This window comes from Spermophilus citellus (genome assembly GCF_964194105.1).
Source record: "Spermophilus citellus genome assembly, chromosome: 2".
Taxonomy (NCBI): Eukaryota; Metazoa; Chordata; class Mammalia; order Rodentia; family Sciuridae; genus Spermophilus; species Spermophilus citellus.
In genome coordinates, this window is record NC_138183.1 from 164,140,870 (window position 1) to 164,155,758 (window position 14,889).

General features: G+C 32.7%; 1 protein-coding gene across 2 annotated transcripts in view; it reads right to left on the minus strand.

Annotated features, from left to right (window-relative positions):
- The window catches only part of GRIA4 (glutamate ionotropic receptor AMPA type subunit 4), a gene marked incomplete at both ends in the record, with an annotated part of 332,583 nt that overhangs the window by 39,803 nt on the left and 277,891 nt on the right, over positions 1-14,889 (minus strand). For both annotated transcript variants that reach the window (XM_081278586.1, XM_081278587.1), the window contains 3 exons: positions 3,597-3,795; positions 5,843-6,213; positions 12,492-12,698. In XM_081278586.1, the coding sequence (XP_081134712.1) occupies positions 3,597-3,795; positions 5,843-6,213; positions 12,492-12,698 (777 nt within the window). The remainder of the gene's footprint in view (positions 1-3,596; positions 3,796-5,842; positions 6,214-12,491; positions 12,699-14,889) is intronic.

Here is a 14,889-nt window from a genome sequence, read left to right on the forward strand (position 1 = left end):
GTCAGTGAAAAAAATGAGGGAGATGCAAGCAACTTTCTTTGGGTGGGGGGAACAGCCCATTTGTCACCATATTAATATTCAGGAATTCTGATTCTGATTTAAAGGGACATGATGCAGATAAGACCAGGTACATGGTAAAAGAATGAGGGGAAATCAAGAGGCAAAGGACTGGAAATGGCATGCATCACTGCTTTTTTGTGACTGAAAGAGAATGTTTGTTGCAGGGTTAAAGCAAGAAAATATTTATAAATTTGATGAGAAAGGCTAAGATGAGGAAATTTTTGCAGACTCAGTAAGCTCATAAATACAATGAAAATGGAACTTTTAATTTACTTAAATTTTACACTGTAGTGTGTACTTTAAGGTCAGGCATGGGGAGTAAACATACTGTAGGTAATAAGCAAAGATAATATGAGAGTTATTATTTTTTTGTAATTAGGAAATTAAGCTTGGGTCTATTTGTTTCATCACTATTGTAAAAAATACTTGGGAAGCTATCTGATTTAAAGCATTATTTTATTGTTTAAAACAATTCTTGGAGTTTAAAAAAATGTGCTATCATTTTAATTTCTCAAAAATTAAGTATTCTTTGCTGGGTACATTTGTAATCTCAGTGGCTTGGGAGACTGAGGCAGAAGGATTGAAAGTTCAAAGCCAGCCTCAGCAACTTATCAAGGCCCTAAGCAACTGAGAGAGACCCTGTCTCAAAATAAAAAAATAAAAAGTGCTGGGGATATGGCTTAGGGATTGAGAGCCCCTGGTTTAAATCCCTGGTACAAAAATAGATAAATAAAAATATTTTTCCATACCTTATTTTAATAGGAAGTATGTATAAATATAATGCATTACAGTTAATGTTCACATTTCTATCAGGTGGATTGCTTTCCCCTTCTTGTAGCTTATGCAGCAAGACTGGTGTTCTAGTGATAGCTCATCAGTAGTAATTTGATAACATTATAAACCTTGAGATAGTAATCTACCCCACTTATGCATTCATGATCGCAGAAGACATTATCTGAATTGAAATGAAAACCAGTATGCTTGAATCAGGTGTGTAATACGCAAGCATCTAAACAGCAAAATTGCCAGTAAGCGACAAGTACAGATGTTCTTCTAATGCCTATGTGTTTGTGCTTAAAAAGGTGCAGAGAACATGAAACATATTAAGTGTCATGATGGGGCACAACCAAGATAAGATAACATATTAATTCAATGTCATCTTGACATGGCCTAATTCTTTTTTCAGTTGATTATAACTGCAACTTTTTTGAAGTGCTGAGTATAGGTCACTGCCTGAGGCAGCTTAGTGGGACTGATAGATATGCCATTATTGGGTTCCTAGGTGAAGATATTTTTGACAGGTACAAAAATACCCTTCACATTCCGTTTCTTCCACCCATCAGACAAATCATTTATTGAAACCAGGTCATTGCAAAAAAGAAAGGAAGGAGGCAAACAAGGTAGGAAATGAATGACAATTTTATAAGAAAACTCCAATTTATGCATTCTTGAAGGTGTGCTACCCAGGGAAAATATTTTTTTGTTTCATTGGGATTCAGAGTGCTCTACGGCAATAAATACCTATCCTTTTTCCCAATTTTAAAACTGAAGTTGTGGAGAGAGAAAGGAAACAAGGCATAGTGCTTGCCCAGCTTGCATGGAAAGACTCTGAACTTGGAGACATGTTCTGTAGCCCCACACTTCTGATCAATATATTCTCTTGTCCACCTCACCACTCTTGAGAATTTGAGCAATGCTTTTAAATTGTATAAAGGTTATAAATACATATTTTAACTGGGCTTGTTGTTAAAGAGCTTTATAATGTGTTACTTGTGAGAAATTTTCAGAAAATCAATGTGACAATTATTTTTACGTTATTACTCAAGGCAGAATGATGAGCCCGCAAATATTTTCTTTATTTAAATGACAATCAGCCATCACTTTTCAGTAAAATGCTAGTGATAGCAAAATCTTGCATTCTATTTTGATATATACACAGAATTGGTTCTAGGCAAAGCCAGTAAATTTTACCCACTTACTTTTCTGTAGAAGCAGTTTTAAACTGACACACTTTCAGCAAGATACTAAAATTATGTTAAATGCATTGAGGTAGCATGTTTCTATTAAGCTTTAGTAGTTGGACATGATTATTAAGTTAAAAGAAAGGTTTGGTCAATTAATCTTATCCATAGGCTATTGTTAGTAAAACCTACCATCATGACAATTACTTGAGTTTTAGAAAAATCTACAAATACTTTTCCACTAATTTTTAAGTTATATCTATTAACAATGCTTTAAATCATTGAAAATCATGTTGTTCATTGGTTTCTTTAAAAAGATGCCCAAAGAGTGTTTGACTGAGTTTTTGAGTGACTTGTTCCTGACTTAATTTTATGTAAACATTCGTAGTATATTAGGATATCATTATCAAATCTTTTTTGAAAAGGCACCTAACTGAAATTCAAGTACATGAAACTTAAAACTGTCTTAAAGAATAGTTCATTTCATTTTAATTTTACAAGCTGAGTGAGAATATTTTAAACATTAATATATGAAATGAAATGTAATATGTCAAATGTTGTATATAAGCATGAATAATGAGCTATCATTAAAACTTAAAAATAATGAAATATATGTCTTCCAAACTATTAAATATTATTAAAATTCTAGTCTTTGAACAATTGATATTAAATACAAAATGTGTTCTATATTACCTAATTCAATATTTGTGAAAATTTCAGTCTGGCTAATTTTTTTTTTTTGTTCTGAAGTCACAAAAACACTCTTCTTAGTGATCAGACATTATCAAGTATATCTCTGGATTTAAGTGGAACCAGAATAAAAAGAGGATACACTGATCAAAAAATTGAACCACATAATGGACCAAATATCTACAAATAGCAACAACAATAAAACTTGGTTATACTGATAGAAAACTCAAGGAATCATATCTATACATGTAAAACAATTGTATAAGTTTGAAAAATGTTATCTGCAAATAGAGAAGTCTGCACAAACTAAACATCATACAATGTCTTACAGAAGGACCTTGAACTTAATAAGATCTTGCTATTAATATTTTGTGAGAAAACATACATTACTTAGAAACCCATTGTTACAGAATATATTACAGAATAATGAAACTCATAAAAGTTGTATAATCTGCAAATAAGGTTTTCAGGTTCAAATGCAGCAAGTTAAATGTTTCTTTTGAAAGTAAAGCTTGCTTTCATTTTTAGGCTCTTAGTGCAGAAATATACAGAAATCCTATCTTTTCCAATCCAACACATTATCACAGCATTACCAACATTGGAAAGTTTTGAATAAATTATTCTATAAAGTTGCTTTAGTTACCTTTTCACTGATATGTCTTAGGGTTCCTCTTGCAATGTGAAAAAAATCAATTTGGTTTTGCAAATTAAATTAATTAAAAATCAAGATGTATTAACATTAAACACAGTTGTTACCATTGTGTGTGCAGACTTTATAATAACTAAATCAATAATATAATTATTAAGGGAATGCCTGAATTTCAAAATGAGGAACATGTGATTTGTCATTGTTGGTTTTTATTTTTATTTTTTTTCTTAACTTACTCTGAAGAATTCTTTTGTTGACCCTGAATCCAGAGTTCCATAGGCAATTTCTGTTTGTTTGGCCAGGTCTTCTGCACTTTCTATTGGGGAGACCATTCGCTCAACAGTCAGAAAAGCAGCCAGGTTAGCAGTATAAGATGATATAATGATGAGTGTAAAGAACCACCAAACACCTCCAACGATTCGACCTGAGAGGGATCTAAACATGGATAAGGTAATTCATGTTTTTCTTTCTCCAACCAACACAGAAGATACACCCTCAAGTCACTGAGCATATTTACAAATAACAATTGCAAGTATCATTTTATTTTCTGATAGTCTATTCAAGAATGATTTTAGTGTTTCTGTATAATCTTATATTTTGTATCTTAATATACAAGTGCTACTGGAAATATGGAAAAAATCTCCTATTTGTCATTTCATTGACAGAAAAGTGGAATTAATGGAGTTCCTTTAAATAAAGAAGATAAATACATGCATAAACCCACTAATACCCTATGTCCCTTAAATTTTATCACCTCTGAAATTAGGCTAAGGTTGACGAGATAAAATATAGTATCATAGTTAATTTGGTAATGTTGTTACTCTCTTAATGGTACATAAAACAGCAATACATCTGGACAATGATGGATCTTAGATTTGATAAAGTCATAGATACAGACCTTGTGTTTACCTTCCATCAGAGCCTGGCAAGGACGGATGGAACACAGGCTAAGCTGAGGCTAGACCAGAGGAGAGCCTATAATTGGTCTCAAATTGATGATCATAGTTGAGGATAGCTTTTCATTTGGCATTCCAATTCTGAGCCAAGTGGAGGATAAGCCATGTCCTAAAATATCTTTCCATACTGGAATGAACATTTTCTCCCTTCACCTTTTCTCTGGTTATTAAGGATGTATAGATGAGTGTGAATGCAGAGGAAAAGTTAAAATGGGATGAACCAGAAATCCAGGGAATATACACAATTGATTTCACTCATGGGGATCATTAAACTATTTAAAATTCTTGTGGAAAACAGTTTTTAAACATGTTTCATGTTAAACATGAAATGTGAAGTACCGTTTCATATTTTCCATGGAATTGGTAACTTTAAAGTGCTCCCTTATTACTCATGATTATGAAAATGTTGCTGGGCACCAACTGTGCATGCCTGTCATCCCAGCAACTGGGAGGCTGAGGCATGAGGATTGTAAGTTTGAAGCCATCCTAGGTGACTTAGAGAGACCCTGCCTCAAAATTAAAAATAAAAGGGACTGGGGATGTAACTCAATAGTAAAACACCCTTGGGTTGACTTCACTATGTGTGTGTGTCTGTCTGTGTGTATGTATGTATGTATGTGTGTATATGTATGTATGTGTGTGTGTGTGTATATATATATATATATATATTTTTTTTTTTTTACTGGTTTTAACTTAATGTTTCCTTTACCTTGTCTTTTTAAAAACACATTACTTGATTTGCTTTAATTCTTTCTCTTTTCATTAATTGAAAGTTACTAATTTAGATTTCTATGTTACTGGAAATTAAGTAATTATAGTTTTCCTGGGTCTTAGGAATACCAATTACATTGTGGTTAAAATGCCTTTTTGAAAAATTTATATAAAAGTATGTATTTCTCTATTTCTTTCTGTCTCTCTCTGTGTGTATGTGTATAGTGCTAGTAAACAGTCAATTAAATTCACAAGCTTTGTTTTTGGTGAACATAGTAACTGAGAAATGTCTAAATGTTAGAAAAAGGAAGCGTACCATAGTCCTGTGCCTAAATGGTTGTTTTTTCTCCTACTGCTAAGCTTATTTATGTGTTGTTATATAAAACAATCTCTGGTACAAACTATATTGACTGAAATTTTAGGAAACTCTATGGCAGAAATTTCCATTAAACTAGTGGGGTTGAATATCAAGTGCAACATTAATTTTTTAATGATGAGCAGTAAAAGCAACATTTGTTTTTGAAAAGGATACACTATAGGAGTTCTATTCTATGATTTAGATTTCAGTTTCCTTCTGTCAAAAGACTGAGTGAAATATTGATACAAAATGATTTTCAAGAGTTCCTACACATTTCATAGTTACTTTTCTATTGGTAAACTTGATCTATGAATATATTTATATTAATTTGGGAATTGAATTTTTTTCCTGCATTTCAAATAATGCTGTGCAGCCAGGAAAAGAACTCAGAGAGATACTCCGTACAACATTTGGAATTACTTGGAAATTAGTGGAGAATGTGAGTTTTGAAACTAACCTGGGTGAGATGTCACATCCTTGCTGCATGAAAGCACCCAGGGAAAACCAGAGGCTGTTAAAGATGCCAAACTCATTGGGAGGCTGGTCGCTGGGTCCTTCTTTTCCATCCTCTGGCTCTTCTGTGTGCCACTCATACGGACTAAATCTACTAACTAGGAACAAGACCACGCTGACACCAATGTAGGCAAAGACTATGCACATCCAAATCTCATAGGCCAGAGGATCCAAGAAGGAAAACACTCCTGGTTTAGATTTCTGAGGCTTTTTGATCATGATAGATATACCCAAACTCATGAAGGGCTTAGAGAAGTCAATGACCTCCTCTCGTACCAAAGTGATTGTCAGAGGGGCAATAGCAATCTCTGCTTTCTATAAGAGAAAAGACACATGGAAACATACAGGTTAATGAATTTCATAAAGCAATCAGCTCTGGGGTGGTTCATTCAAAGGTAACTAGTCATGCACTCATTCTAATTTCTTTCTTCTTCTTCTTTTTTTTTTTTTAGTATCAACAACAAATGATCCTAGATACAGAAATAAACATCAATAGTAATTTGTTTCCATAAGATATTACTTAAATTCCATGAAACATTTTAATTGGTGCCGGCAGTTAGATAAAAGGATGCGAAACAGAAAGAGTAAATAAGCAAAAGTAACTTGAACTCCAGTTACTGCTATTAGTCTTTAAAGATCTGGGACAGTGCAGCATTAGAGAAGTAATAGTCTTTCCATATGGCTGAATTTCGGAATTCTTGGCCAGGAATGTGCTATGCTGCTGCCTTTTCTGTTGCACTTGGAATGTTGCCACTGATTCATTCGTTGGCCAGCCTTTAACTTTATGAATTGCAAATTTCAAATAGTCTGTTCTTATTTCTTACCAACTCTGAGAAAACCAGTCATAAAGTGTGTGTTTGTATGATAAAAAGAAAACCCATTGTTTGACAATATTTTCCAATTAAGAGCACGCACAAAAATCTGGAAACTGGCATTTATTTCTTGCTATTCACATACTTTATTTTCTACTTCCAATTAAAAAAATAATTTTGGGACAAAGTTTCAATTCTCAGATATTATGATCATAAGACACCAACTTCCTTTTTAGAGTTCTGTATTTCTGAACAAATTTTTGAGCCTGTTTCTGTGTCTCTAAAATGAGGACTTTTTTTTTTTTTGCCTGTTTACCTTATTGGGTTTATTGTATTATATATTAAAAACATTAATAATGGCATTTATTAAGGGACTGTGTATCTGATGCTCATTTAAATGTTTTAAACTGCTCATTTAGTCTTCACAACAATCTTGTGTTTATTGTTGTCTTGTAGATGATGGGACTAAGACTCAGCCTGAGGGTTTCACACATCATGGCAGCTCTGGGGCACAAGCTGCCTCTAAAATCAATAAAATAAAATAATCAAAGAAAATTAAATCCTACCCCCTCTAAAATCAAACTAAGTGAAATATGGTGTAAAAAACCAAGCTGTTGCATGATCTAGCCGAAAAGCAATTTTGATTACTTCTTTTAAAAGGAAAATATCTGACATAAAAATGGAGTCAGAAACAGCCAGACACAGCTGCTACTTATAGGCTGCCACTCTTACATTAACTCCTGTACATTCCAAGCTCCTGGTTTGATGCAGTGACCTCAATTCCATACAAAAGCCAGTGGGGTGTGAGGCTGGGTAAGGTACTTATAGTGATGCACTATGCTGGGAGACCAGGCACTGGCCATATATATCTTCATGTGGGATTGAACTTCAATCTCATCACAAATGCTCACAATTTGCAAGAGCCAGAATATTAAGGGAAGCTATCATTTTTTCTACAGTAAGATATATGTAATTTTTCTTGAACAAGTAACATATGAACTGGCTATAAAAATTAGTATATAAAAACAGATAGAAAATTAGAAAATTATCTTACTCCTATCACTCTTTTTTTATCTTACAATGTACCTTACTAGACTTTGCTCTACAAATATTTTTTTCTTTTTTAAAATATTTGATACTACAGAACATTATACTTTATAATTTCTTTTCTCTTTCCAAAGAATATGACTAACACTTCTCCACTTCAGCATCCAAATTATAAATAAGTTTTAATGCTTGCAAATATTTTATTAAATGAAAATATAAAATTTTATTCAAACACTCATATCATGGAATTTATTTATTTATTTTTTACCTTTATGTAATTTAAAACTGTGACTGCAGATATGTTTAAAGGCAAATCCTCACATACATCTTACTATTTAAAATAAATTTCTATGGTTTGAGGGGTAGCACAGCAGTAAAGCACTTGCCAAGCCCTGAATTCAGTTCCCAGTACTGCAAAACCCAAAAGCAAACTAATGAACAAAAAACCAATCCAGTTTCCATAGGAAATTGTTAATCCAAACAACAATGACCTTTTTAATGCTCATGATATATTTTACTTTACTTTTCTTCAGAAAAACAATGCAGATTTCTACTGGCACCAGCACTATGTGAAAAGCATATACAGCCTTAAACATCTCTTGTTGGTCTTTAATCTTATTTATCATTATCGGTTTTCTTTGTGAAAAATTAAATTTCATTGTTCTGATTTGGATTTTTTAATTAAAAATGGCTACTTTCACCTCTTTTATTCATTAACTATCAGAATCTGACCCTATTTTTTTCATATAGAGTATTGATTTTTACTTTCCAATTTGAGAGTGGTTTTATTCTTTGTTTTTGTAGTACTGATGATTGAGCCAGGGGTGCATAACCACGGAGGCACAGCACCAGTCCCCTTTTTAAAAACTCTTTCTTTTCATTGTAGTTGGACACAATACCTTTATTTATTTATTTATTTATTTATTTATTTATTTTTTTGTGATGCTAGTCGAGTGCTCTATTGCTGAGTCACAACCCCAGCCCCAGTACCAGTCCTTTTTATTTTTTATTTTGAGACAAGGTATCACTAAGTTGCTGAGGCTGGCTTTGAACTTGCGATCCTCCTGCCTTAGCCTCTCAAGTTGCTGGGATTACAGGCCTGTGCGTGTCACCACACCCAGCTATAAGTGGTTTTAAATTGATAAAATGTTAACTCTTATTTTCCGTATATGTTTCTATATATTGTTTTGTTTTCACAACTTAGTTAATAGTGTTTTTCCACAATATATATGTTTTAAATTCGTTGTAGCTACATAAAATTATCTTTTTGGGTTAGCAGCCTTTGTTTCATACTTTAGAAAAATCCTTCTCATATCAATATTATTTTTTCTAGTATTTATAGTAAGTTTATGATTTATTTTGGTATATTCCATGATGAAGAGTTACAGAATTACTAATTTTCCAATTGGTTGTTCTGCTGTCCCAAAAGGAATAAAAGAATAATGTTTGCATCCATTCACTGATGTGAAATGTCACTTTAAACATACTTTGTTCTATGTAGCATCTTCTAGAATGTTTTAATTTACACATTATCACTAGCGGCACAAGAAACCTTAAAACAAAAGAAATGTAAATAGAAATCAAGATGTTTTCAGCATACAAAAATAGACGCAACTGAAGGTGAACATTGGATGAAGGTGGTGACAACAAATTCCAATGAAGAACATATTTTTGAAGCCTGAGATTTATGGGAGTTTTGAAAAAGACCAGTTAAGAAGACATAAATGGGCTTTCTCTAATAACATTGGGGATATGTGTCTACCTTGTCCTATGACCTCTCAGTAATGCCCCAAAGGTAGTCTGTAATATGTCTCTTTTAGCAGTTGGGAAGATTTGTATTCTTGAACATCTCTGGATGAGAGAGGGGTGAGGCTCATGAATCAACATTTTCATGCAGTAGTAAAATAGTAGTAAACATTTACATGCCATAGGTAACTGTGATGCTAGTGGGCCATAGTTTGTGTTTTGAGAAATATTTCCTTAAATACACACACACACACACACACACACACACACACATTCACACACACACACACACAGTATGGCAGGGCCCAGTAGAAGGCACCCTAGGGCAGCAGCACATCACAGGAAATCTGAGTGAACTTGATATACAGGCAGGACCTAAAAATGTAAAAGAGGCTCTGAGCTCCTGGGCTTCTGTGTGGTGGGGTGTTGTGTCTCAGATGTGTGTTCACAAGCAAGAAATCTGTTCATACAGTTATAGTAGCAAAGTTGGAAAAGAGCAAGTGAAAAAAAATTGGTTCAAAGTAAATAATTCAGCAGTCTAACAGGCTTTGTCTAGAAAAAGAGAAAAGATTGAGTTTTACCTGGAACTCTGTAAAGTGGATAATCATGTTTGTGTTAGCAGTAAAAAAGAAAAAAGAAATCTGAGAAGCAAGGAAGGATTTTGTAGACACCAGAAAAGAAAGTATAACACCTGTGGAAAGTTGAAGAGACATGAACAAAAGATTCCTTTTGGGACAACTGCGGGCAACTCAAGTGGCAAAGATTGAGGTCTTCAAACACAGGTTAGCTGAAAAAATAGGATGACATTATCAATACCTATTATGTTAAACTTTTCTCTTTCTGAGAACTGTATGGCTTTGGAACTTTTTGTTAATGTGACATGTATTACTGATGTGTTTTTGCTGTTAATTATACTATTATCTTCATATCATTTGTTTTCATTATTTAAACAATTGCCCCCGAATAAAATTTGGTCAAAACACTTGCCAAGAGGTGGTCCTGTGATGCTCAGTGGCTGGGGGAACATTACAGGATAGACGTGTAACAAATGCCTTAGAAAGTAACTCAGTTAGCTGGTGGATCCACAGTTAATTAGTAATCCAAGTATGATTTTTTTTTTTTTTAGATAAAATACTCAGCAGTGTTTTCTGAAGGAATTGATTTACTGCCCATGTTGAACATCCCTAATCTGAAAATCTGTAGTCTGAAATGCTCTAAAATCCAAAATTTTTTTGATTGCCAACATAATACCACAAATGCAAAATTCTATATCTGACCTCATGTGATGGGTTAGAGTCAACATATGGTTTCACATATAGAAACTCTGTTTCATGCATAACATTATTTTAAAATATTTCATGAAATTACCCTCAAGCTATGTGTATAGGTTTATGTGAACCATAAATTAATTTTGTGTTTCAGATTTGGGTCTCCAGGTATCTCATTATGTGTATGTGAATATCCCTAAATCTGAAAGAAATCAAAATTTTAAAAGCCTTCTGATCACAAGTAATTCAGATAAAGGATACCACACTGTAGTTCTGGCAACTTGGATAAGGTCCTTGTCTAAAAGTTGCTTACTGTAACAAAAGTTTAAAATATTAACCAAAGAATGTTTATGTTAGGGATCCATTTTCCGTGGAACTTAAAACTCAGTATGAACTGTCCAGGAATCCTGTGGTAAAATGTGTCTTGCTTTTTGTAAACTGCATTTTCTCCCTCATTTAGGGCCACTTAAGCAGTCAGCAGTTCTTTTCTCATGGATATAAAACTGATTGCTTTATAATGTCAAACAATTTCTCTTTCTGCTGAGGTTGTACCTACTGTACTGTGCTGTACAGAAAATGGTCATTGCTTCATGGTCTGAAAAGCAGGATACAGAATCATAAAACTATTGAATTGCAGTTCTGGTTGAAAAGTGAGTCCCTCTGTAGACTTCAGTAATGTTCTAAATCTTTCTATCTTTACTCTTTTTACACTCTGTGTCATCCTTCATTTCAAAGGAGTCTTATGAGGATTAATCAGATAGAGCATACTTTGAAAATGAGATCTGTGAATTATGAATTGGCTCCTATAAAATTTCAGAATATATTTCAAGTGTATGTTACTTTTATTGATTACTGAATGAATAGAGCTTACTGTAAGCTACAGTTTTGGATTCTGGACTTTTGAAATATCACAGCACCACTAGCATTTGATAACTGCCAGTTTGATTTTGACACTGCAGTGGTAGCCAAAGAGAATGATCCTGATCTTGTTCATTCAGGCACGAATGTCAGTGCTGTGTTTGCCCTCAGCTATCAATATATATACTAGATGTCTGACACTCTCCAGGGAAGGGAATGGTGCACTTTGTGGGAAGCTCACTTCAGGAAAAATTCTAGGTTTTATATTTTGCTCTGTATACTAGTGTGAAAAAAAGATGGCATTATATAAAGTTTAAATATACTGTGTTTCTTCAAAATTGGGAGAATCTTGCATGGTTGATGAATATTTTATAGAAACTAAATCAGTGTAGTGATTGCTTCATCAGTTACTTTAAAGCTACTAATGAGTAATTACAAACAACAAGGATACAAATAACTAGGTAAAATAATGACCAACTTTATACCATTGAAGGAAGTCTGCTCTTGTAATTATCAAATGACAGACTTTGAATGGATTTGCTTAGTAGGTCTAAGGTTCTCTGGTATACCAGTCTCAAGCTTAAGGGTTTCCTCAAGACAGATCCTGAAGCAAATGCTTTTGTTTTTTTCCCTGAATTCCCACCCCCCTTTTTTTCTGACTTTGAAGCTATCAAACATCAGTGTAATTATTTGGAAATCACATTTTTACCAAAATGGGGAAATCATTGAATAACATTATGCCTCTTGAAACATCACTCTAAACTTATAAAATAGTAATAGATGTTTAAAAATTGATATGTGCCCAAGTGAAAAGTAATTTCAGGCCATGTAAGTAAATTCTTCAATAAATTGATTTGCTTACCCCGTAAACAAGTTCTCCTACCATCCCATTCCAGATTTTTGTGTCTGCATCCCTTGCTCCATATTTTCCATCAGGGACAATGGCAATTTTATACTTGATACCAATATGTTTTGCAATTTCAGATGCCAAATCTACACAGTATCCTTCATACTTGTCATTTCCTTCAAACATTTCGTGATTTTTCTTGTACATAACATAGGGGGATTCCTATAATGAGAGAAGCGAAACTGTAAAGGAGAAATTATAAAAACATTTGAAAACCTTTATGTAATTTGCCTTTACGTAATTTTCAGAATTTGACATAAATAGTATATTCAGCACTGTTACACATGTGATTTTGAGTGGTCAGAAATTAATAGATAAAACAGATGAATACATAAATATGCTTAAGATTATATTAAATTGCTTTACATTGGATAATAAAAGTAAATCTTTAAAATAGTTTTCCACAGAATTATTATTACATATCCAGTACTGTGACTTTAATAGAAAAAATGTTCATTATTAATTCTCTATAGAGCAGCTTAAGTTATCTTCTTTGGCAATGAAATTATATTCCCAAAATATCTCATGAAATTAGAGACTATTGAGTAGTCAGCTTCATTCAGAGTCATGTGTCTTAATATTCTTCTGTACTTTTTAAAGCTATATTTAGCTGTGACTTCCTTTAGAAAGAGGCCTATATAATTTGTCTTTGATTTCTAATAATTAGTAAGATAATCTTTCTTAGAGCAGGCATTTGTCATACACAAAGTAGAAATAAATCAATAATTTAAAAATTTTTACATAGTTAGTTATTTGCATTAAATTTACTTTCCTAAAGTTGTCCAGTATTTTGGCTTTAAATGCATGTGCTCCATGCATTTTAAGTCTATTATGAAATATGTTCCTATTGAAAGTTAATAATTTTCCTTCAGTTGTAATGAACACACACTTCAAGTGGTATTTCAATTTAGTTTTATGAGTGAGTTAGATAATAGGAGCATCCTTACAATGTGGAAGTTTACTAGTGGCTAATAATTATGGGACAGTTTTCAGTTAAAACACATACTCCTAAACTGAAGCATTTAAAGGCCCTAACTAAAGAGGCATGTTAGCAAAAGGCATTTTGTTTTTGAAAATGCCACCTAAGGACTGGTGAACATGAGATAGGGATCTGTTCTGGTCACACTTTAGCTTTTTTTTTATATATATATTTTTAGTTGTTGATAGACCTTTATTTTATTTATTTATATGTGGTGCTGAGAATCAAACCCAGTGACTCACACATGCCAGGCAAGTGCGCTACTGTTGACCCCCAGCCTCAGCCCACACTTCAGCTTTTTTAATCATATGCAGATAAGACTGACCACTTTTGGCCAGAGATTTATTGATATAATGCATTTGTATTTTATAAAATTATAACTTTAATTGTTCCTAAGAATCTTTTCTTTTTCCCTAGAAAATTCACAGTCAAGGAAGCTGAGCTCTGGATTAGAAGGCAATTTATTTTATATAAAATAGTAGTCCTACACTAATTCTGAATTTGCTTATAAGTACTTTGCAAATGTTGAAGCCCATTTTAAAAATAATAAAATATGTGAATTACATGATATTTTTTTCATAGAGATGCCCTAAATAATTACACAGTGGGAAATTGTTCATACTATTTTATTAAATAATACCCTTGTTAGGCATTATCAAGTGACCCAGAGGTCTCCTAATTCTTTGAATTTGATGAATATTCTAACTGGAATTGGGTAAAGAAAGTTTCTCCACCTATAAAATTAAAGCACTCTCTCTTCTTCAAAATGAAAATTATTTATTAGCTTACAGAAAATATTCTGAAATTTAAAGCATTTTCTAAATTATGAGAGTGATTATAGAGATTGGTGAATTGCTACAAAGCATTTTAATTTCTAAAATATGGTATAAAATCTTAGTTATTATAAGCCTACTTTTTTGTTTTCTCTTTTTATAATAACCTAATGAAAATATGAAAGATAATGCAGAAAATAGCAAGAGCACATATTTGTAAAATATTTTACATTCAAGTATATTCAAATACATATATTGTATAGAAGTTTTCCTGGCTAGCAAATAATCAACTTTACTAAAGTGTATGTTTATTACATAGTGAAAATTTTGCTTAATTAAAACAGCACATTTATTATTTAATTGGACATTTATTAAAGACCCATTGTATGCCAGGCAATTTGCTGGGACCTAGAATATAAAAATAAATAAAATAATAAAATATCCCCCTCTTCTAATCAAATTACTCTAAATTCTTTGTAATAAGAGTAAAGGAGTGTAAATGGGTGAGGAGCAATAATGAAATTTAGTACCAAGAATGATAATAGTTCTTGCTTATTTAGTGCTTACTCTGTATCAAGTATAATCGGGTTAATCATGCTCT